Below are 24,390 nucleotides of genomic sequence, written 5' to 3' on the forward strand. Positions count from 1 at the left end.
CAGAAATGTATATTAATGTATGCAAAATGATTTAATAATATTCATGGTTTTATTACAAGCAAAGAATGAATGTAAAATCTATTAATAAAATTTTACGTGTTGTAATGGCAGTAAAATGTATTAAATTAATGTATTCAAAATTATTTAAAATTGTTATTTAAATACATCATTTTAAAAGAAACTAATTTTTAAATCTGACTCTTTTTTGTCATAATGTGATGAATGCATATGTCATTATTTTAGTAAAAATATTTATATTTTCTGGTCCTTTGGCTGCAGTGAATCAATGAAACGATAAATGTGGATAGTGGAACATCCGATTGGTTAACCTGCACACCGACTCCACTTCACTAATGCGGCTTCATGACAGCCGCATTAGCTCCGCCCACTGGGAAGGGGAACAGCTAAAATAACTTCACAATTCAACAACGATGATTTTTAAAACATAAATCTCAATTGTTTCTGCTTTTTGAATTAATTATTCACACACTGAAGTAATATATTTAAAAGATAGGAGTAAAAGCTAGCAACTGCGAAAGCTTCTTTATCCTGCGGGGATCCCCAAGGCTCAACGTTTGGTCCACTGTTATTTTTCATTTTATTTACATTCTCTTTCAGACATTAACCAGTATTTGCTTAACAATTATATGTCTGCCATGTACAGTTGTACTAGTCTTTTAAACCAGACCAGTGTGATGAAGCTATCTGCCTTGATCTACTGCCTCACTCTGATAAAAGGCTGATAACTTATCTGAACGCCAGAAAAACAGAAAATGGTAAGAGCCCCGCCTGAAATATGCTCACACATTCGCCAAGCAACTGGTTGCTTCTGTCCATTCGCCAAGGTCGGCGCTCATAACTGGAGGGTAATTTTATTTATATGTATTCCTAAGAAAAACAGTTAAAGATCCATTTATTAGGTCAAGTGTTAAGAGTTTGTACTAAAATTACCATTTGATAATATTTAACTTCTTATGCCTGTTCCTGTACTTTTTTCTTCTTTTATGGTTTTATTGATTTTCTTCACATATTTTATATTTTTATGTCCTGTAATTTGGATTTTTATGACTTATGGTATCTCATCTTGAACAGCGTTTTATGACCGTAGTTGTGTTTAAAATATTAGCAGTCCAGCATCGTCAACCAGAACAATCAACAGGGAGTTGTTCGTAATAATAACAGCTTAAAGGGCAATTAGTGAGGTAATTCATTCTATAAAAACAGGTGTCAAAACTCTGGCTTTAATCCAAGGATGAAAATACAGCGTACTTGTATTAAGAAGACTATTGAAAAGTCGGAAACATATAATGAAACGCAGAAATTAATAGCTAAAATGACCTTAAATCCTTCAAAATGGAAACTAAAAGCAGAAAGATGTGCAAGAAAACGGGAAACTTTCACTCCAATGGAACAAAGAAGAGCTAGACTGATTAGACGGACCAAAGAACGTCTACAGCTACTTGTAAAGACAGTAATTATCAGGACATGCCAGTGTGTAGCCAAGCTGTCGTTAACAGATCCCTGCAAAGTCCCGTTTGAGAAAAAAATGTCAGGTGTTGAAGAGGTCTTCAGGTAACGCAGCAACAGCATCCGGCATCCTGACATAATTAGTGTTAAGTAGCATTAATCTATTGGAAAACATGTTGTTTATCAGAAGCAGTAGTTATAATGAGCTAAATATTAGTTCAACGAGACATAGATGAGTTAAACCTGCAAACATTTCTATGGTAGATGTTTGAATTTTGCGCAGAAATGAAAGCAAACACTATCTTGAGCAGCCTTTTTCATTTGGAGTAGTGTTCCCAATATATTTACATGCATGGCGATAAAAGCTAGAGTAGAAACAGCGCGCTTTGTTCACATAAATACAGCTAATATTTAGATTTTAACCGCCTGTCTGTGAAAGCAGCTTTAGAAATGAATGACTCATTCATTCCATCAGTTGTTTTTTTTATTTTTATTTATGTAGACTGTGGCCCTTTTGGGTCTCCATACTAAGAGGACATGTGTTCAGGCAAATCCAGCCACCTCTTTAAACTGCGCTGGGTTTCTAAAATCGAGCACAACAATGTTTATAAACACTTTTTTAAAAGGTCAGAGAGGGTGGGAACCCACGCCACGCCACGCAGACTAACTTGTCTAGTCAAGCTGTGAATGGCTTTTAAACAATCCCCTCTTGTTACCCCAAAACACCAATGAAACATGTCCCGAGCTGCCCTGCAGAGCGCCACTGCAGCCACTGCCACGTTTCTCCTCATCCACCATCCCAGTGCCTGAGCGTGGGGTCTCGGGGAGCGTGTTTGCGGCTTACTTTTGCACTGCAGCTCCACCATGGCCTGGAACCACTCGTCCTGGTCCTCCTCGTTCTCCGCGGCCACGACGAAGCTCTCCGCCCGGGTGTACAGCACGATCATGTGCTTGTTCTTGGAGTCGGCCCGCTTGTTGATGTTGAAGCACGTCTCCAGCGCCACCGCCTTCTTCGGGACGGGGGCCTTGCCGCGGAACTTCTTCTCGCTCTCGTAGTACTCCAGGCGGGCCGGACCGCGCTCCGAGGCGGCGCGCAGCACGAAGTAGCGCCGGTGCATGGACTTCTGCTTGCGGAGGTAGCCGCTCTTGCGCACGTCCTCGTTGCCGTGCAGCTCGCCCGCTTGGCCCTCCATCGAGTTTAGGTTTCCACCAAAGCAAAACAACAAAAAAGAAAAAAAAAAACTAAACAACAACAAAAAAAGAAAAGCAAGCGAGATGGTCAGCTGGAATTGGGTTTCCCCTGCAACTTTCAGCGAGATGATTCAAACATGCTCCCCGGTCCGCTGACCCCCTCTCCTCCACATCAACACAGCAGGCATGTGCGCGAGGAGTGCTAGAGGTCGATCCGGACGGCTGCTGCGAGTCTGGACCCGGGTCTGTTTGTTGGCGTCTGTTTTTTTTTGGAAGCTTGTTTTCTCTCCAAGGGACGGAACAGCGCAAGTTTTCCACGTGCGGCGCAGCTTTTACGCGGGGCTCCCCCCCTCCTCCGCCACCTCCCTGCTCTCCTCCACTACTACCGCTACTACTATCAGCGTTTCCCAGAGCTGTCTGAGCGGGTTAATCCCATCTGCTGCACATCACAGCGCACGGAGCCCAGGCGTCTGTCCTCCCACCCCCGGCGGCCCTGCTCTGCTCAGCTCGGCTCTCTGGCGGCTGGAAGTGCGAAGCGGAGCTGCTACCGTGGAGCCGCACAGTCGCTCACTTTGAGAGGAGTCCGTGACCGAGCCGATTCGACGTGCCGGCTCATCTCCGCGAACGTTCTACTTCGTTCCTAATGTCACGAAGAGAAAAAATTATCCCAACACAACCTAAGCTCGGGGATGTAACAATTCGAATATCTTTTTTTTAAATCGTTTAATTTCAGTAATTTGACTCAAAAGCTGAAACTCATGTCAACTGATTACACAATATTTGAAGCATTTTCTAGAATGTAGTCCAGCTCATAGTCGAGCATTTTGGACTTACGTGGGTAACTGTTTTTGTTGAGGCATTGCTTGTTTGGATTATTATTCCCTCTGGTTTTAATGCTGTGCATCTAGAAGGTTTTATGGTTTTACGTTTTTTGCTTTCAGACAGTTGTTATGGCGTGTAACCGGGACAACAGTGTGTTGTTTTTACAAATGGGAGCAGCTGATTAGCATCGGCATCACCTGAAATCCCAGAAGTTGGAAAGAGGCTTCAGAGAGAGAAGGAGAAAGTTCAAACCATCCCTTTTGTTGAACATGATGGGTAATGATTATCCCCTACTCCAATGGTTTTCTGACCACACAGCCAGACAGAGATTTAAAGAGGAATGACAAAAAACAAATGAGTGGATTAGCTCTGCTTTCCAATTACATGTCACTGCGTAATATCATCTCAACTGCCTGGACATTGAGTTGCTAGCAAACCATAACTCTCATTAGATTGTCATACAACAGTCTTCAGTCAGAGGCCTCCTCAGATACTTTGCAAGACTGACTGCTACCTGAGATCCTTCTTGGCCATAACATCACCAACCATCGCAACTCTTTGAAGATACTTGGATGAAATGAGTTATGGTAACATTTAATTTCACTTTGCATTTTTTTATTCCGCATTGTGAGGGTCCAGCAGACAAGCATTGGTACCCCCCACAGAGAGAGCAAACCTCAAAAGGCCATTGCCAAAATTTGCATAACACAAACTATTGACAGTTCGTCATGTACTTTCCTTCTTAATGGGTTCATATGGATATTTTATCCACTCTACCTATTTCTCTTAGATGTGCTACAATGAACGAAGAAGGAGTAATTATGGAGGCAACACTAGGGAGTGAGATTTGACCTTATTTTGTATCATTCGCTATTGGTTTAAAATGATAGCTATTTTAGAATTTATATAACATCATTTATGCTTGGAGTGTTATTAGTGTTTTACATTTGCAGCAGGTATGGACACATACTAAATAACTATAAGAACATTGACATATGTGAAATTTAGAGGAGATGTGAAGTAAAGAGCCGTTCGGGAGATTCGAGTTGAGCCAAACCATTGGGATCTTAAAAAAGAACCGGAATTCCCTTCACTAAACTCTCCTCCATAGTACTCTAGAACACGGTGCGTTCAGGAGCTTCACCGCAGTTCTGACAACTAAAGAACTAATCAGTCTCACCTGGGAAGGGAGAACTTAAACAACTAAAGGGGAAGAATGCAGAAATATAAAACGATGAAAACAGTTATTGAAGAAACGGACTAAAGACAAAGACAAAGAAAAATAAATACGTTTTTTACTCAATAGCACTGATCATGGACTAATGATGCAAACTTGCATTTTTTTTATTGGACATGGATGTTGGAAGATCTATAACTAGTCTAATATATTTGCACATATCATCAAAAAATTAAATGCACAATCTTATTATGTTTTTCATTAAATTAACCTGTTATGCAAAAGTGTGCATAACAGGTGTAGATATACAATACCTGTACCTGTTATATGAAAATAGGCGACTATTCAAACCAAAAATATTTGGTGCTGATATCCAAACTTTTCTGCTTTGTTTCTCTCATTACACAAATCAGAACAGTTTGAAAGTTATTTTAAAGGGATTTTGCCAAAAATAATTGTAGTGTGTAGACTGCAATGTTGTGACAATTTTGCTCGGTGGGGTGAATGTCCCTATAGTTTTGTTGTTTTTTTTTTTCCGTCAATTTGACCCTGGCACCTCACAATAAACTGAAAAAAATAACACCAGACTCTAAATTAGTGCTGATAATATAAAACTCTTATTATGTATTTATAAATAAGCTCATATATAATTATTTACAACAGTATTCTAACCAACATCTTCCTATTTTGTTTGTGTTTTCGCATGTCCATCTCTAGCTCCTAAAGATTCCCACAGCACGTGAAGGCAGCATCCCTTCTCCTCTCCACTGTGGCGTAAGATTTCAGCCTTGGCGCTTCCAGGAGGTCCATCCTGGTCTATTTATTGTTTAAATAATAATAAAAAAAAGCAGTCCCTATCTGTCTCCTGTTGAAATGTGGATATATTGACGCATGACCTCTGCAGATTCAGCAACTCTGTCCAAAGAACAGTGATTAAATCAGCAGAAATTCTCCAGACAGTAGCAAAATCAAGGGTCAACTTTAGACATCTTTAGGAGCTGTTATTTCTATTCTTCATTTGGATTATGTTGCTGTATTAAATTGAAAAATCAGACATTTGACTGTTTTCTCTGTTTAAAATCGTCTCTACACCCAGTGGAATCTCCAGTCCTTTGTTTTTATTAAATATTGGGGGGGGGGAGAGAAAGGAAAAGTGCATTAAAATCTTTTAGATTTAAATGAATATTTTAAAACACCCAAAACGGGAACCATCTTCGTGCTGCATGCTTATGCAGTATGCATGCTGTTATGCAATATGCATCCTAAAGTAACCTTGTGCAGGAGGGCAAACATAAAATAACAGTCTACCGCCCCCTGTTTTTTAGCAAAAGGTACTGCTAAACAACAGGAGGGAGGGGGGCTTTTTAATTTCACCATGACTGTTGTAAACTTTCTTAGCTCAATGTTCCAGAGTTCCCAGTCATTTTTCACTGTAATGTCAGCTGTGTGAACGTAATAACAAAACTTTATTATAATACCCGTAAAAAGGCCTTTTCTACCATCGGATGATCGGATGAATTTTCAGATTTCGAGTCATTCTGAAGTGGTGAAGATGTTTCCATTATGTGCGAATAAAATGGTCAGAAACACAGAAAAAGCCTCACTATATTAAGAATTGGATTTTATGAACATGAATACGTGTCGTTACAAAGAGGTTAATACATGAAACTCTTACTTTTTTTGTTCTTTTTGGCAAAATAAAAGAAATAACCTTTACCTCAATTAAAAGAAACAAAAAGCATTTTGGTCCAGTAAAATGAAGCTGTGAACTTTTTATACATATTTTATGTCTCTCTTTTTTTTTTCTCTCTCTGAAATTTGCTTTTACATTCAGTAGCATCTCCTTTTAGCCCTATAAGCGCATGCAGCCTGAGAGTGAAAAACACTGATAATCACTAATCAATACTTTGACCAGGAATTTTTTAAAAAAAGTGAGAAATGCAAACATGTTCCACACACACACACACACGCTCGTCTTTTCTTGAGACGCTAATTCACGTGCATCAAGAGGTTGTTAAGGCTGTTCAAAATTATTTGCAGGGCATTTGCGATGACAAGTCAAAGTCTCTGTTCCACCAGCTGAGATTCAAAGATTTTAAAGCAGAGGACGTTCTTACCGGTGGGCTGCTTTTGCAGGGGTGTGTGTTGCTTTTATAGATTTATATGTATATTTTTTTTTGCACTTATAAGCAGGAGATGAAAGCACAATAGCAGCAGCAGCAGCAACATGTGTGTGTGTGATATAGTTTGTGGGTAAAATTAAAGAGGCATTGTTCACTCGTGACTCCCACAGAGCCCTGAGGTGGCATCTACTGTCACAGAAAAACATCCTATGACACACACACACACACATACATACAGTTTCATTGTTACATTCACACCCTTTTCTGTTATTTTTCTTTCCTCCACAAACACGTAAACACAGACACAGAGGAGAGAAGGAGGCAGGGAGGGCGCGATGGAGGAGGGTCCGCCCCTCCCTGACCGGGTGGAAATACTCCAGAGGCTTTGAAATGGCAGCAGCTCCTCAAGTTCACTCCTCCCTCGGTTCCCAGCGAAGTGAGGAGAGGTGTGGGATGAGGAGATGGAGAAGAGGCGGGGGGGAGGAGGGTCAGATGAAGGGATTTTTCGATGTCCCCCGACTTGGGTAAACATTCCCCTGCAGAACGAGAGAGGCAGAGTGAGAAACAGCAGCAAGAACGCCTCCTAGACAGAGCAAGCCGCATTCCCCACTGGCTCTCCGGGCAGCGAACTCACCGTGAACGGGTTCACAGACATGGGCCGAGGGACTTTGGGCTGAGAGTCAGGCTCGGGGAACGAGGCGAAACCTGCAGCAGGAGACAGAAACATGATGGGTGAAACTAGACCCAAACAGGAGCTGCATCCAGACACACTGAAAACAAAAACAAAACAAAAAACAATGCCGCGCCAACTTTAAAAAAAATATGTTAATTAGTCACAAGAAATTAAATGAAGTTGATCGAACTCACTTTGTTTATGTTTGTTTACAACTTAATAAATTAACTTTGATTACCTTAATTTGACCAATTAACACAGCTTTTTTTTAAAAGGTTTGAGCTGAATCTTTTTTCAGTGCACTGGCTGCGTCTGCGGGTGTTTCTGACCTGCTGACCTCTGGGTACCGGTTGGTGAATGACGAAATACTGAATGGATCGTATTCTGGTCTGGTCTGCAGTAAAAACCAGAGACTTAGATGTTTTTATTGGGGTTTTATGAGACAAACAAGTCAATTTTTATTATTTATTATTGTTCTTTAATTAATGTTTAGGCAATGCCTCTCATTCCTCATATGGGAAGAAACTTGAATGAAAACAACTTTAAATCGTTCAAGGGTATGAACAATTTTGAGCGGCATAAATATACAATATTATTGAATAACTAATGAGCTCATTATGTTTTTCTTCTCTTTATTATTCATTATATTGAGGAAATACATTGTTTCCTCCTCAACTCTGAGCCATTCAAGGAAACAAAAACATATTTTAAGACCTTTTCTTTGCAAAGTTTGTGTTTTTATGACAAAACAACAATATTTCCCTGATTAAAGGTTTAATTTCATGGTCCTCTCGGCACATAAGACATGATACTACAGCAAATAAAGCAAAACCTCACCGTTGGTTTCTTGATTGGTGACTGACTCGTGGTGAAATGCATTCTGGGTGGCAGGAGCCGGGAAGGAAGCAGACGGAGGGAAAACAGAGGTGGGCGAAGTGAGAAACGCGCTGGAGTCAGCTGGAGGGAAGAAATCAGAGGGAAAAGACATCATTACTCAGGTGAAGAGGAGACGGCACAGAGCTGCTTCCACTTTTCATTTCTATGTTGAACAAAGAAGCAAGAGGAGTGTGGAGACGCCAAAGTAACGCCTTACTGGGTTACTGGTGCTGACAACGCAGACATGTGTCGCTATTCTGTCTGTTTTATTACAAAATTTTAATAAAAACTTAAAAATCTGATTATGGGTTGATACCAAAAAAGAAAAATCTGGATCTTAATTGCTTTATAGGGACAACGGCATGCAGTGAGAGTATCCAAACCCCAAGAGTAGCACTACTTCAACATATTTTCACTCAAGTAAAAGTAAAAAGTAGCCGTCCAGGAAGTGACTTATGAAACTTTAACAAAAATTGCACGTGTGTGTCTTTGTGTGTGTGTGTGTGTGTGGCAAATCTATGCTTAAAACAAGCTTATTCTTCATTCAGTGAAGTTTCTCACAGTGGATAGAGTATCCAGAGTAGCAATACTTCATGATAAAGAGTAAGTACAGTGCAGAAAAATATTCCTAAAAGTAAATTTTGCCAAAAAGTTACAGTGTGACTAGTTACAACCCAACTCTGCCTACAGTAGAGTGACGTTTTAAAGCAGCCCTCATTTCTGTACTGTTTGCCTCCAGGCAGCCAGACTCTGAACTCTGAGTGCTTTCTTACTGACAAAATGTGGAAAAAAAAAATCTTACAGCTCCTGCAAGGCATGAGGCTTACCTCCTGAGGCGCTGCTGAAGGGGTTACTGGGGGAGAGGGCAACAGGCTGCTGGGAAGCCGACCCGGCGCTGGAGCTGAATGGGTTTGGGAAATCTGAGACACACAAGGAGAAAAGGGGAGTGGGGAGATAATTCACCATGCGTCGGGTTAACAGGGCAAATTCCTGCCTATTCAGATTGACTCTAAGTCTCAGCGTAATGAGTGGTGGTGTTGGACGGCTCCTTCAGGATGAAAGGGGCTGAATGTAAATGCAGCGCGGGGCTGGATCAAGGCGGTCTGTGCTCTGTACTCACTTCCAAAACTTTGGGAGCTGGATACAGCATCGACTCCAGGGGAGCTGGGGGCGGAGGAGCAGAAGAAGATAAAAAGAAATAAAAATACTCATGAATCGATCCAAGCCTGACTGCGTTGAAATAAAAGCTTCTTTTCTCTTCATACCTGGCAGGAGTGGAGCTGGACGACAGCCTGCTGCCAAAGATAGCGCTGTACTGCAGAGGGCCACTAGGTGGAGCTGCAAGCAAGCATTTCACAGAGAAAAACCCCCATCATGATATGACCTCAGGCCCGTCATTAACCCTGTTCTAAAAGATAAAAGTACTACTATTACCTTAAAACATGAGTAAAACTCTGATAAAGGGCTCAAACTGTGGTGCTGCAGTGTGTAAGTCATTGGGGGAAAACAAGAATTAACCGAATTAGAAAAGGAAAAAAAAAATTCTGAGTTTATGGATCAAAGAGAGCTGAAGCACAAAATCAATAAAGAGCTCTTCCTGCCAGACAGAGAAGGCTGTGATGAAGCTGGAAAACAACAACAGCAACAACAGCAAGGCTTCTTGCGGAAAGCCCCAGGGCTCCTCACATCCATTAAAGCAGCCAGCTTGGTATTTAGACAAACACGGCCGATCGCTTTAAAACGAGTCAACAGGGTCCTTTGAACCCGACTGCGCAGAATCTGGAGTAAACACAATGAGCATAATTCAGCTACTGCGAGTCTTGGCATTTGGAGAGTAACGGTGTTACGCAACTACGCTGAGCTGGCCATCAAAATCTGGATCACACGCACTCCTTACACTGCCTCTGTGTCAGAGTCAGAGTCAAAACCCAGACTATTACTACAGCTACAGGACCGGGGGAAGAAGTGTTTTCCTGTTTTTTAACTTGTTTTATTTTTTTAGTCTTCTCCCCATTGGTAGATAGGCCTGTCACGATAAACAATAAATCAATTAAATCGCATGATCAAGGAAAAGAAACCAGGTAATTTTCTTTTGCTTGATTTATCGTTTTTCTCTTTTGTCCAAAAACTGAATGACAAACGTTTTCAGCCTGTGGTGTTTTTGTCTCAAGTATCCCTATTTTTTTTTTTAAAGATAATCTTCATAATTTCTTCATAATAGTATTCATAATTTATTTTATTGTTGTTTCTGTTCTTTGAGAATGTGTTCTTGCATTTTATGCCATTATTCCTATTATATTACTTGGAAATGTTCTCGAAACAACAATCACAATAAGTTCTGGGACAATTTATCATCCAGCAAACTTTGTTATCGTGACAGGCCTGGTAGAAACACAAAGACACAATCACCACTTTATAGCCACAAATCAATCCAGAAAAGAAAATAGGCAGAGCAAAAGATAAACAAATGTTTCATGTTGTCTCCATCTTGTGTTTTTCTCCTTTTAAAAAAGTAGATCATTTGCAGTTGATTTAGGAGCATTTTCATGCTTTAAGTAGCTCCTTATTTACTTCAAATAAAATTGAATGTACACTTTCTGGCATATCTCTACCACTTCTCCCAGAGTTAAATAAAAATATCCATCTGTAGATTAACAGCAAATGTCTTATTTTTCCCCCATTCTGTTTATTCAATTCCAATTCAATTCAGAAAACTTTATTGATCCCAAAGGGAAGTTAAACTAAACAACCATGGCCGCCTCTCATTCCGTTCCCTAACAGTGGGTTCACGTTGTACCGTCCGTCTTTTCGTTTTTCTTTTCTTCCCTGATGCCAAAAGAACATCACACAGATTTTCATCTGTTCCCTTAAGTTGTGGAGGTTTGTATCGTAGATACATTATATTAAAATCACCAGGAATGAGAGTTTTGAAAGTGAGTTGATTTACTTTATTAACATCTTTCCAGTAATTCAGAACCTTTGGACAACCCCCCAAAATTGTTTCTATTTCCCACACAGACCTGAATGTTACGACTTTTACTAATAATTCAAGAGTGTGCAGGGAATCCTGCCAGATAAAGGATTTATATTTGTCCTCAAATGAGCCAGAATCCTTAGCATTTCTTTAATAAAGTTGCTGGTAGAGGGTCACCCAAAATGCTTCTTTGGACTTTGACCTCTTCATCAAAGTTTAACTACGATCCGTTTCTGTTTATTTGGGCTTTCGAAAGATTACTAAGCAGCGAGCGACAAACATTGGATACCTGCAGCTGAAGATGTTTCAGAAAAGACACTGTCCAGCTGCGAAACGGCAGCGTACTTGTCCCGGTTGCTGGAAGCGCTGACCGGTGGCGTCGTCTGGCTGACGCTGACCGGCTGCTGCTGCGGCTGGGACAGAGACTGTGGGAGGTTCTGCTGCTGAGGATGGTTTAGACCTCCGAAATCCACGCTTAGAGACTTTGGGAAGGCTCTGAAGGGCCCTGTGACTCCTGAGACTGACACTGTACGACCTGAGGGAGAGAAAACAACAGCTAATGATGATGAACTACGACCTTTGGAGCTCTAAAAACCTGCTGTGGGAACAATAGACTGACTGTGGAAATATTTCAAAACTAGACACCAATATGACTTCTAGAAAGTTTTACATTAGCAACACCTACACAGTCTATAAAAATATAGATTTCATGAATTGTCAGAAAATATAAGTACACCCCTGCAGCTTTAATTGGACTAAATTAATTGATGATCAACAAGTATGACCAGCAGGAGTTGGACATGCTTCCTGGTCTGTGGTGAACAGGTGTGGTTCAACACAATGCCAGAGTGGAAAAAGAAAATAGCATCATGACTTCGGTTTGCAAAGTTTTGCCTCAATTAGCCTCAAGATTTCTGATGATTGTGCTCTGAGCAGGTCAGAACAAAGTAGAAATGTTTGGCTGTAATGGAAAAGAATGTGGTCCTGCAATGGTCTAATCAAAGTCCAGACTGCAGCCTAATTGAGATGTGGAGAAATTAATATCTGCAAAAGCTAAGGAAGCATGGGCTGTACTTAGATTTCCACACGCTTTTCCATTTTTGTCTGTATTTGGAAGTTGGGTTTTAAGAACTGTGCTGTTTTGATACACTAGGACTAAATTCCAATGCGTTGTTTTGACTCTTTCCGCTGTTGTTTTTCTGAAATAATTGATCTTTTTAAACCCTGCGGCTTTCTTTTAAATATCTTTCTTTTAACTGATGCGCTCTCGGCTCGTTGTACATAAACGTCAAGCAGAGAAAAACAATCTCACGCCAAGTTAACATTATTTTCATGCTCTGAAGATAATCGGTGGCAGCGTTAGCTTTGTGCATGAGGAATGTGGAATAAATCAGTTATAAGTTTTAAGCTTTAAACTTAAAAAAAAAGCACAGCAGAAAGGGCGACAAGATTTTTAAAAACAACAGTTAGAGCCTAAGAATAGCCTCCATGTAGTGAGCAGCAGCTAGCAGCAAAGCATGCTGGGTATCAGCTTTTGCTAGCATGGAGACGAAAAGGTGAATCCATCCTCCCCCCCTGTCAGCTGATGAGCCAGAGACAGAGACCAGACTTGACCTGATTCCGATAATCCACTGATTCAAGGCATGCATCACCCATGCCGCATGTTTCTGGGCTCCGATGTCATTTGCGAAGGGCGTTTGTGAAGTGTTGGCTAGGCCCTATCTCTGCAGGCATACCCGAACTTCTAAGAATACTTGTTTGGAATGGGATTACAGCTGCGCCCCACATAGTTTTCGAGAGCTTCGGCGGCAGCGCGGTGCGAAATATCAGCGGCCTTGTGCTGACGAAGGCCGCAGCAGAGGGAGGCGCAGCCCAAAAATAGCCCTGCTTTAAGCTCGTTCTATTCCCTCTGAGTAAATGTGTCTCCTTGACCCTCCCAGGCCTCAGACCTCAGCTTTTGAAGTGGCAAACCTGACTGATGAAGAAAATTACTGACCCCAATTTCAGTAGGTGATGCCTGTCTGCAGTGATTTAGATGGGTGAAAGCAGTGAGGAGATTTTGCTCATCTGCTGTAACATACAGCGCCTTTTAAGCGTATTTCTAACACTGGAGCCTTTTTGAAGTTTAATACAACAACAAACTGCAATACAGTTTAATGGGGGGGAAAAAAATCAACACAAGGCGAATAATTACGAAGTAAAATAGTACACAGTTTTCAAATTTATCTCACAAAACAATCTGGAAAGTGTGGCGTGCGTTTGTATTCTACGATGATGTATTAGTGCCATTGTACATAGAAGGAAAATTTTGCCAAAAAACAAGTACATTTCTGAGCTCCAAAAGGTAAAAATTTGCAAGATAAAACTCAGTAATTGTTAGATGAATCTTTGAAAATTTCTAGAAAAAAAGAGGAAATTTTCGAGCTCCAAAAGTGAAATATTTGTGAGAAAATTATAGAAATTTTGACTTTTCTAGCAAATCTTTGACATTTCAAGCTCGGAAATTTCCACTTTTTTCTAGAAAAGTCCTAAGAGTTGTGTTTTTTAGTGGAAATTACTCCTCCTTTGTTCTATCTACAATGACCCTGGTATGCAATTGTAGTATTTTGCTCCCGTTACACTGATATGCCCCCCAAAAAAAGGTAAAAATAATCACTTGGATCCAATTTGCAGCCCTAATTGCAGAAAAAGATTATTTAGTGGAGTCTTGGAGTCTGAAAACAAACTCCAATATTTTCAATCATAATAGATTTTGAAAACCATGTGTCATTTTCCTTCTACTTTCCAATTAACCACAACTTTGTGATGGTCAATTACAAAAAATACATTAAAGTTTGTAATAAAAAAAATGCAGTTTGTTGTAAATTTACATGCATGTAAGGCGCGGCCAGCACTGACACATCCACAGATAAGGCATCTATTATAAATGATACACAGAGGAAGTACTTATCGATTCCAGCCACTCAGCACAAACTCGAAAAGCAATGAGTCTTACCTAAAGTGAAGTGGTTTTTGAACGAGCTACTGGCTACGAGGTTGAAGGAAAGAGCGAAGAAACATCAGATAGACAGAGAGAGAGAAGAAAAAGGAAAACGTCACTCATGTTAGATCACCATATCTTTCCTGCTGCTTCCTGTTGACAGCTGAGCAGCCTGCTTGGTTTTGAGATTCATGAAAAGCAAACCCAGTGTGGCAACGTGATGAAACAACAAAAATCAGAGAGAATATACAAGGATGATTGTGAGAAACAGCGTGGCGCCGACATTATAGCTGTGTTCAAAATGTTCACTCGTTTGCTATGTTACGCTAAGCAGCTGTTTTTGCATCTTTAACAATACTCAGTCCAGAAAACCCCTTGTAGCCTGAAATGTTATCATGGCACTGACTGTAAATTCCACGATACAATTTTCAATGTTACACTTTTCCATTAGGCCACCGCATCAACAAAAGCTTTAGCTTCTCAAAATTTCTGGGTTTAGCCATCAGAGAATTAAACATGTTTAATACCCAACATACATTTTTTTCAGAGCAGCTCTTAAAGACACAAAAGTTTGTCTCGTCTTTCATGTTATAATTTATAACTTGTTTTTGACATGTTTACAGTTTAGGCTGAAGATCACAGATCTGGCTTTGGTATGCACTTAAAAAATCTCAAAAATCTTCTGGCTCTGGATGAGTTGCCTAACAAGTGCCAAGGGAGCTGCCTAAGTGTGCCTGGGCATTAAAAAAAAAACTCAACAAAATCACTATCTAGCAGTGAAATCTTTGCATTAGCCTGCTAACAGTAGCATTAGCAGACATCCTAATGTTAATTTTGTCGACTTTATAAAATATAAACACGTTTACTGTCTAGAGATAACAATTTTTTCTAAGTGTGGAACATGGCAACCTTCTTTTTTTTATGCCGGTTAGCAAGCTACGTATTGATGTGCATTACCGCCATCTACTGGTGTGGAGTGTGGATATACCAGTAGATGTGTGTGTCCACATCTACTGCAGTGAGATGCTACATATACACTGTAAACAAAACAAAAAATCTCTATATCCTTTCTGTCAATTTCTTCTTCTCAAGATATTTAAGTAAAGAATAAAAATATTAAGAAGTAGAAATTTTGTCCAAAATATATTCTATACATGGCAACCTTAATTTTAATATTAGCATTTATTACATATAAATGCAAGGCTCGTCGATACTTGTTCCATTTTCCAAACGCAAGCAACATTGGTGTTAACATTAGCACTAGCTAACAGGCTAATGCTGGCATTAACATTTTGGTAATTTAAAGAGGAATAGTCTGTAGATATAATATTTAGATTTCCAAAAGTATACTATGTAGAGATAATATACTTACTTATATTTCAGAAACTACATAAGTTAAAGACAATGCACTTATTTTAGTATTTGAAAGGTGGCAACACTTAGTATTAGCATTCGATTATGGGGATAACAGTAGAGTTAGCAGTTTTATACGAATGGTTCTGCTAAAGTACAGCTCTAAATTGCATAAAAGCCTATTGTTAAAATGCACAGGAGTTTGTGGTTTTAATATGACAAATTGTGAAAAAGCTCAAGATAAATGAGTTCTTTTATAAGGGACTGTATAATGTGTGAATGAACATTTCAAGCACGGCTTGTCTATATTTTCACATTTCAATTACAAAGAAGAAAAACCACACTTCACAAATATTTTAGATATTTAAATACTGATGTAGGGGAGACAATCTCACTTGTGAATAAAACAATAAAGGTGAATAGTTTTTTCTAATAGCATGAGGTGTTCTCCTTCACTTTCAAAACCTGAACAAACGGCCTTACATTGATCTATGTTTCTCTAAAGTAGAGGGAGACCAAAGCCCACCTGAGGGTCTTGGGAGGGCGGGGAACGAGGGGCCGTGGCTCTGACCTCCCAGTGCTGACGACAAGGATCCCGGTCGCTGTCTTTCTATGCCACACAGTGTGGAGTCTAGATCATAAGAAAAAACAAACACGTGATAAAATCTAATACCACAAACAAGAAAGAAAAGAATTCCTCCCACAGGGGATCAACCTCTAACCTTTCAGAGGGTGATCTCGAAAGCTCTGTGAGCGCGAAGGTCTGGCCGTGAACGCGTCGGTCCGCATGTCAGCGGGCGAGATGGTGGGAGCGCGATCCCATGATGGCAGCTGCGACTGTGACTGGTGGAAAAGAGATAAATAGAAAGAGGAGTTAAAAATGGAAAAGGCAGACGGGGTGAGTCTGTTTCATCGTTTCTCAATAATTCATAAGTCTAGCCTTTGATGTGGAGGCTACCTGGCCCTCCGACTGCCCAAACTATCAGCCTCTCTGCTGCAGCACTGAAGTGAATTCAGGTCATCTCTTCACCTGCTGTTCTCCTCTCTTTTTTTTTGCTCTCTCTGAATATCCTGCCTCCTTTCATTTCCTCTTTTTCATGCAGTTTTTACTTCTGCTCTCACTTTATTTCCCTTCTTTTATTGATCCTCCATTAGCATCTCCATCCACATAATGTATCTCTTGCTTCTTACCAGTGGCCTCGTAGATCTGGCATTAGGTGGCAAGTTATGGGAGGGGCCCTGGCTCGATAATGGACCATGGGAAGAGGGCACGGCTTGGACGCCGGGACTCCAGGGGCCTTCCACGTCCCTCCGGTTTTTGCTTTTGGAAAAATGCCTGTAAAAAGACAGGGAGAACCAGGCTTTTAGTACGCTTTGTTACAGGATAATATTAAGGGGGCTTGTTATGAAAAATTCACATTTTGAACGTTTTTGTGCTTCCATTTCGGTTCCATTTCAACTGCTTCTAAAAACAGACCAAGCAATTAGAAAAGTACGTTTTCTGGTGTATGGAAAATTAAATGTTTTAAAAACCCCGTTGGGCTCTTTGCACCTACGGCGCTGACGTCACATCCGCATGAGCGAAATGCGGCTTTCTTACTTCCTCTTTGAGTTGCCATGACAGCTAGGAAAGACAGTCGTATTTCAGACGCAAATAAAGCAATACTATGCACACTGTTGTCTTCCAAAAATAATGGGGTTTTAAGTTTTCATGGATTTCCAAACGATCTTGAATTCAGAAGGCGGTAAATATTCGTCGCTACCAGTTAAAGCTAACGCCGCATAGCAAGGTTTGCAGCCTTTGCTATGCTGATCACTCCGGATCGACTTCTTCAGCCTGAAACTACCGGGGGGAGACGGATGGTAAATAAAGGAGCTGAGAAACCTCTGTCCTTGTGTTATTTCCATGGAATAACTTCTGTATTCAGCCTGAAAAAGGAGTGCATGGGAATGAGTGAGCAGACCACAGCCAGACAGCCGAGAAACTGATCCGCCTGTGCACACTGCTGTAAACGCCATCCTATTTGAGCTCTTCCCAAAAAACATGCAAAAGTAACAAAATGAAATAACACGGAGATATTAAGGAACACAGCCATATTTTTCTAAAAGCAGCAACTTTGAACCTGGACAGTCAACTGAACTAGAACTCTGACACCAGACCTGCCCTACTTTTAAGCTATGGGGTTTGTTGTGCTTCCTCATGCTGTGGAAGCAAAAAGCCCGAACCGTAATCTACCCCGGTACTCTGCTTGACACTAACGACAATAAACATATATACTTGAAAATAAGTACAAAATAATTTAAAAAACAAAAAAAAAAATAACATTATCCAGTAGAATGTTTAGATACTTAAATGGCACAGTCATTTACTAAGAAAAATGTCCGAGAATATTACCTACTAGAATAAGCTAAAGTTAATGTTAGCCACGAAGTTTAAAGAAAGTAAAACTCACCATCGTGTCTGTGAATCTATGAAGAGGCGTGCATCTTAAAACCGTTCTCCAACTTACTTGTTGAGGCTTTGGATCGATGTATCATTAATTTTTACCTTGGGCTAGAATTGCAAATGACCGGAAGGGACTGAACCGCTTTTCCCTGAACACGGAAGCCGACGTGCAAAGAGCCCAACCAAGTACACCTGCGCCGCTGCCTGGCAACCCGCGCCAGGCCCAGCCTGTTAGCTAGCAACCCGGTTGGTGAGCTGTTTGCGTTGTTCAGCGGCTGCTCGGGAAAAAAAACTGTTTTGTTGTTGACTTGTTGTCCAGAAACCACTTGCTGCATTCTTGTTAGTTGTGCCAGAGGCTTTTCTTCTTCTTTCCAAAGATGTACGGTTATATAATTGCGCAACTGTTTGACGCCATTTTGCGCGAGAGTTGGGGGGGACGTGGCCAGCAGCAGCTAATTGGATTTAAAGTGACAAGATGCATTAAAATGTCTCCTTCTGAAATAAGCTTAAAGTAGACAGAACTGGGCAAACTAAAATCTCATTGTCTCTTAAGAATTATTTTGTGCAAAAAAGACATAATGAGCATGTTTTGTATTGCTCTATCCTAATATGTCCAAAGAAGCATAGCAGGTCACCTTCAAGATTTATTGAAACCAATTGGTAAAACAGAAAAAGGAAGGAATGTGCAGCCATGCTACATAAACCTTCTATGCAGGAAATATGGGTGAACTCTGTGGATGTAAACACAGCATGGTTATCTCCTCAGCCATCAAAACAGTCTCTCTACAGGAAACATTTTTTGGGAACAGTAATCAACTGATATCTTGGATTTAAGCAAAGTAACAACACAGTGTGTGTGGACACAACACAGTTTCTCCCATCGATAATGCAGATAGTTAACAGCCAGACCATCACAATGAGTGCAGCTTTAGCTTCTTGTATAATTGTTAGCTCTGGAAGCCATGTTTATTTCCTGTGGGTCTGAGCCAAATAAAGAAGAGAACCTTTGACAGATACTGCCGTTTGATCAGCAGATAGGAATGTTTCCTGCCTTAAAAGCAAACATTTTTTTGTAGTTTAAAAAAAAATGCATTAATGAAACAACCTATTTTAAGATTGAAACAAGGTATTTTAAAAGTTATCACCATTTTTTCTTCTCATATTTATCTTGAAGAAACTCTTTGAACTTCTGAGGATCCTTTAAGTCGGGGCAGCCATCGGCCTTCGGGTCAAACACGCACAGCCAGGTTCTTCGACCAACCTGAACACACACACATTTTACATGTCGACAACATTAAAAAGAGGGCAGTGTTGATTTCAATTGGATTTGAATAGGAGTAATGGTTGATTTCTAACTGCTGGAGTTTAAAATTAGACCATAATCCCTATTTGTTTCATTTACATTTAATGAAAGAGATCTTTTACAAAAATAAGAAGATATTTATTTTTTATTCCTCAGTGATTCATCTGGTGCAGGAGTCAGAGTGCAGCAAATAAACACTGCCTGTGAGTCATGAGTGGTTAGATCACTGAGAGGATGATGACGGGAGCAATCTTGACCCTCCGCACTTCAGCTTGGGTGCACATGAAGCTCGACTTGGAAACACACGCAGATCTGGGTTACCACCAAGCAGATCAGTGCGCAGTCATGCCTGATGTGCTTCATTCATCGTCTGTGTCATGCAACCGATCCCCGAGGCTCCCACAGTCACACTGTGACGAACTCTCCATTCATTTTCATTAGAATCCAGCTGAATATATGTGGAAAATCATCAACAACGATTATGCAAAATGACCTATTAAAGAGATTGTGGAATAAGCAGCAGATCAGCTGAAGGGTGGTAGTTGTCATAGCGATGTAACTGCAGCTCAACAAACTGAATTTTACAGCTGATAAATATTTGACACTTTTATAATATGATAGCAACAGATCCAATAGAAAACAGAGAATAAATAATCAGAGATGAACTGATCAGGCTTTTCCTGGCTGATCTCTGGCCAGCTTACAGATGAATCTCTAAAAATAAACAACTAAATGTCTGAGAATTTGATTCAGTAACTGACGCTAGCTGTAAACATTTTCCGTACATTTCAGGTCCTAATTAATTTAATAGCATTCCGAACTTATAGGTAGTTAAATAAATGAACACTTTAAGAAATTAGGCAGGTCGTTGTGCCCTTCGGCCTAATCTTACTTTAATAGTAATTCACGATGGTAATTCACGAACCAGTGAGCGGCCCAGTGTTGCTGTGGGTGTTGAAAAAGGAAAAATTGTGTAACTGTACAGCTTCCTGTCAATCAAACAGAAACTGCCAGATCTGAACGGATGCTCTGCGGTGAGCGACCGGTCCTCTGGGGTCTCACTGCGTGTGAGGTCTCCATGGGGACAGACCTGCCCCAATGGAGCAGGTCTGTCCTGCTCCATTGGGGCTATGAGACAACGCTATGAGACATCAGAAATGTCTCAGGTTACTCCACCCCATAAATGTATGATAACTAACTTAAAATATATTAGTCCTTATCTAACAGGTGTAAAACCATATAAATGAATCTCCCTGTAATATGTAGATTATACTAAAAAGGAAAAATGCAATAATTGCTGTTCTGAAGGCAAAATCTTATTTAAATTTTTCATAAATTTCTCAGCTGGAGTTTCCTATTTAAGTTGGTTTAAGATTATTATTATTATTAACTAAAAACTGAGAATGACACAAACTTATTTGCTTAAAAAAACACTTTCAAAACAAACAAAGAAAAAAAAATCACTTTAGGCCAGTGAAAACTTTTTATCTTTCATTTCCAATTTGTTTCATGCAGCGGCTCAGTTTTAGAAAAAAAACTTTTGGAAAAAAAAATAAATAAAATTTTTGACTTGCACAGATTTATTTAGGACAACATTTTCTTTTGGATCTATACAGAACTTATGAGATTAATTCAACTGATGACCTCATGCATCATTTTATATTCTACATCAAAACTATTTAAAAAAATGTTTTTTCCAAAACCTCTTCTTACTCTCGTTCCCTAATCAAATACCTGGCAACTAAGCCAACAACCTACTGGCTCCATCTGGCAACGAAACAAGAAGCAACTCAATTAGGAACTGAAAAGACGGAGCGTCACTTACCTCATTGCCATGGTTCTGGAGGAATTCCACTTCCTGTTGGGAGAAAGTTGTCATGGAGATGGATTTGACTCTGTGGGGAGGGTTGAGGCCTCTCCTGGGATGTAGAGGAGAGATAGAAAAAGTAACAAAAATATATTCATACATCAAAGAGGCAAACAGTGAGGATTTAAAGTGAGTCTGCATGTCTGAGGCAGCTGACAGGTGCATCCCAATAAATTAGTATGTTGTGAAAAAGTTTCTCTCTTTCAGTAATTCAATACGAAAAAGTGAAAAGTCAAACTGTTAGTTGATGATTCCTCACTGTAGATGACTGCTAAAGTCAAGAGGCGAAGTCAAAAGGTAAAGAAGCTGAATGTTTAGAGAGTGCTGTGGCTGTTGATGGAAAGTTGAGTGGAAGGAAAAAGGGATGCACGAGTAAGGAAAAGAGAAATTTGTACCACTGAGCAGCTGTAGCATATATATAATACTCCTCTCAAGGCAGTGCACCTTTTTTTTCCTTCCACTAAACTTTCCGTTAATATGACAGCAACTAATCGATCCATGACTTTTCCTTGAATTCAATAACTGAAACAAATGAACTTTTTAAAACACAATTCACTCAGATGCACCTGTAGGCGGATAAATAGCAGGTGGGAGGAGAAATATCCGACACGTGACTGTGGATTTTTTGGGGGGGGGACAGATTTGTTAAGGGAAATGGTGTCCGGGTGTGTATGTGTGAGAAAGAAAGAGAAAGAGGGGACATAAATTTTCGGTAACCAGAGCCTCCTACTTTCTCCATGCTGGGGGACACAAAGTGGGACACTGCTGTGCAAGATTGCGCAATAACTAACAACCCGCCTTCCTGTGGAGTGCTGGGACTGATCATGCAGAACAAACTCTGATACTACACACACATTCACGCCCACATTTGGAGAGGATCCTGGAAAGAGAGAGGAGTGTATCAAACCTGCGGCATGACGGTGTAAAAGCTGGAAAATGACCAACTAGCGGTCTGTCGTTTTATGAAGCTGCTGGGAGGACAGGCAGAGGGAGAGACAGAGGCAGACACTGCGTAAATTAATGTGCGCACACACACACATCGTCATCATCATCATCATCATACAGGGCTGCTGCACCGACACCCGCCTGTTAATGTAGGGAGGGGGAAATATAAAATAATACCCTGCTCTGCACAGCCTGGGCGGCTGCACGGTGCAATCTCAGGCCTGGTTAGTTTTACTCCACAGCTCCGTCTGCGTCTGTTAGGTCTAGATGTGCAGAAACGGCTCGGTTACTCACAGCATTCCGGAGCACGACGTGCAGACGAAGCTGCCCACCGTGATATCCGTGTATGTCACCCCGGGCTGGTTGCACTCGAAGCAGTGTTTGTTTACTCCAGACTGGGCCAGCTCTCGGACCTTGCGGGAGCAGATCTCCTGGTTGTCCCGGTGCTTTCGGTTCGACATGGTTGTATCTGGCCGGTGCCAGCAGACACGGGCTGGAAGCGGTACGAAAACACCTCCTGCTCCTCCCCCCTGGAGCCACTCCGATCACTGCACGGAGCGCCTCACGCCCCGCATTATGGAGAAGGCTTTTCTGCGGCTTCAGCCCCGGAGCAAGGCTACACACAGACACACACACACACACGCATACACGCAGGAGATACGCGTCAAGTTGGACAGAAGAGGCCACGAAATCACACCGGAAGTACAACATAGTTACTTCAGAATAAAATGAGACAACAGGTGGCGCTTTCAAAATTGGGTTCCAATATAAACGGGTTGCGTGTCAAAAATATTTTAAAAAAATAATTTTTGAGTTTAGTAGTGATATTATCTAAATGGGGAAATTGTCATGGCCACCTGTCGGTCATTCTAGGGGTTTGTCAGCGACTGACCAATCGGCAGTCGCTATTTGTCCAGAAGCGCACGTCCCCTATTTAAAGCAACATCGTAAACATTGTCGGGGTTCATCAATGTTAACGCCATTCCGGCTTTAAGTATTTGAGGAAAATAATAGTAAATCATGGTCCAACAATGTCAGTGGGAAACATGCAACAGCTGTTAACCACAGTGTGTAGAGGGAAAAAATACAATTTATTACATTTCCAAAACCCAAAAGGAGTCTGGAATAATGCAAGAAATGGATGAAGGCCTGCAGCCGACTTCCTGTCCAGTTGAATGAAAATGTGATAGTGTGATCACTGCAACTGAAAGAAGGTAACTGGTAGTAAGCGTCCCATTTCTTGTCATAAGGACACTTATTGATAGTCAGGTCTATCAGTGAAGGTTGTTATGCTTGATTTTATCTGTGTAAATTAAAATGGTAGCTCTATGGAAGCATGGAAGCTACAGCAACTGTGGTATTTCCATTTAAGCACCTTTTTATGCTAATGTTTATTTTTAAGAATTTTTCTGAAGATTTTCATAAGCTGGTACTATTTAAGTCATTACTCACCTGTCTTCACTTTCCACTGACCATTTTGAAATTATTTTTGCACCTATAATTACTTTAATTTTTTTATTTTTATTACTTTACTCTCAATTTCATTTGCTTTTATCTTTTATTTCAGTATCTTTGCACTTTGATGACACGTGTACTCTTGCCAGAGATTTCATTCCTTGTAACGGACTTCAAATGGCAACGCTATGCAAATAAATGTATCATTGTCTATTACTTTGAAAATCCTGCCGGATGTGAAGTAAGACATTATGTCTGGCCTGTTTCTTGGATTTGCGCTTTGGGGAATCTCCTGTCAAAGACAAACAAGAACCTGTCCAGAGGCCAGGTTTTACTCCGGAATTTAAAAACAACAAGTCTTTTATCTGTGGGGGCGACCAGACTGTTTGCCCCAGCTGTTTGCGCTCTGAGTGCGTCACTTACGCACGCACACATGTTGGAATTGTTGTCGCTGCGTAACAGTTGACGCCGCCGCGCGCTCGAAAGTGTGTTCAGATGCCTCACTTAAGGAACTGGGGTTATTTAGGCGGCCACGAGACCAACAAACATTATTTGGGTAAAAATAAAGGGGAAAAAAATCCTATGATGATCATAAATTATAGTATAACGCTGTTATAGTCTCCATTTGTAAAGATTCATTCTGGACGAACTGTTAGTTTATTTTACATTTGTTTACAAATACCTTAGTAACAGAAGAACACACTACGCCCTTTCCGTGACGTTTGAGAAGAAATATGC

At 40.6% G+C, this 24,390-nt stretch overlaps 2 protein-coding genes across 4 annotated transcripts in view; both read right to left on the minus strand.

The window, feature by feature from the left end:
- The window catches only part of LOC114157029 (insulin receptor substrate 1-B), a 57,170-nt gene extending 51,026 nt beyond the window's left edge, over positions 1-6,144 (minus strand). The window contains exon 1 of the mRNA XM_028037696.1: positions 2,312-6,144. Coding sequence (XP_027893497.1) covers positions 2,312-2,660 — 349 coding nt within the window. The 5' untranslated portion in view covers positions 2,661-6,144. The remainder of the gene's footprint in view (positions 1-2,311) is intronic.
- Positions 6,145-6,437: 293 nt separating this feature from the next.
- agfg2 (ArfGAP with FG repeats 2) lies at positions 6,438-22,868 on the minus strand. Of its 3 annotated transcripts, XM_028037699.1 has the most exons (14): positions 22,492-22,865; positions 21,211-21,304; positions 19,228-19,343; positions 16,828-16,972; positions 16,359-16,479; positions 16,163-16,267; positions 14,299-14,331; positions 11,593-11,838; positions 9,595-9,667; positions 9,450-9,493; positions 9,157-9,249; positions 8,291-8,410; positions 7,415-7,485; positions 6,438-7,316 (listed from the first exon to the last, which is right to left on the minus strand). In XM_028037699.1, the coding sequence occupies exons 1-14, from the start codon at positions 22,656-22,658 to the stop codon at positions 7,269-7,271; spliced, it is 1,476 nt and encodes a 491-aa protein (XP_027893500.1). In that variant the 5' UTR covers positions 22,659-22,865; the 3' UTR covers positions 6,438-7,268. The 3 variants fall into 3 exon arrangements, with proteins under 3 accessions (XP_027893500.1, XP_027893498.1, XP_027893499.1); XM_028037697.1 differs by lacking the exons at positions 6,438-7,316; positions 7,415-7,485 and adding an exon at positions 7,678-7,847 and having other exon boundaries at positions 22,492-22,868; XM_028037698.1 differs by lacking the exons at positions 6,438-7,316; positions 7,415-7,485; positions 14,299-14,331 and adding an exon at positions 7,678-7,847 and having other exon boundaries at positions 22,492-22,868.
- Positions 22,869-24,390: the final 1,522 nt, after the last annotated feature.

This window comes from Xiphophorus couchianus, chromosome 14 (genome assembly GCF_001444195.1).
Source record: "Xiphophorus couchianus chromosome 14, X_couchianus-1.0, whole genome shotgun sequence".
Lineage (NCBI taxonomy): Eukaryota > Metazoa > Chordata > Actinopteri > Cyprinodontiformes > Poeciliidae > Xiphophorus > Xiphophorus couchianus.

Coding starts and splice junctions, on each gene's coding strand:
- agfg2 (XM_028037697.1), bottom strand. CDS start 22,658: ATGTCGAACCGAAAGCACCGGGACAACCAGGAGATCTGCTCCCGCAAG. Junction 16,973..19,227: donor AAATATGAGAAGAAAAAATG/GTGATAACTTTT, acceptor GTCTTTTTACAG/GCATTTTTCCAAAAGCAAAA. Junction 9,494..9,594: donor TCCAGCTCCACTCCTGCCAG/GTATGAAGAGAA, acceptor CTCCGCCCCCAG/CTCCCCTGGAGTCGATGCTG.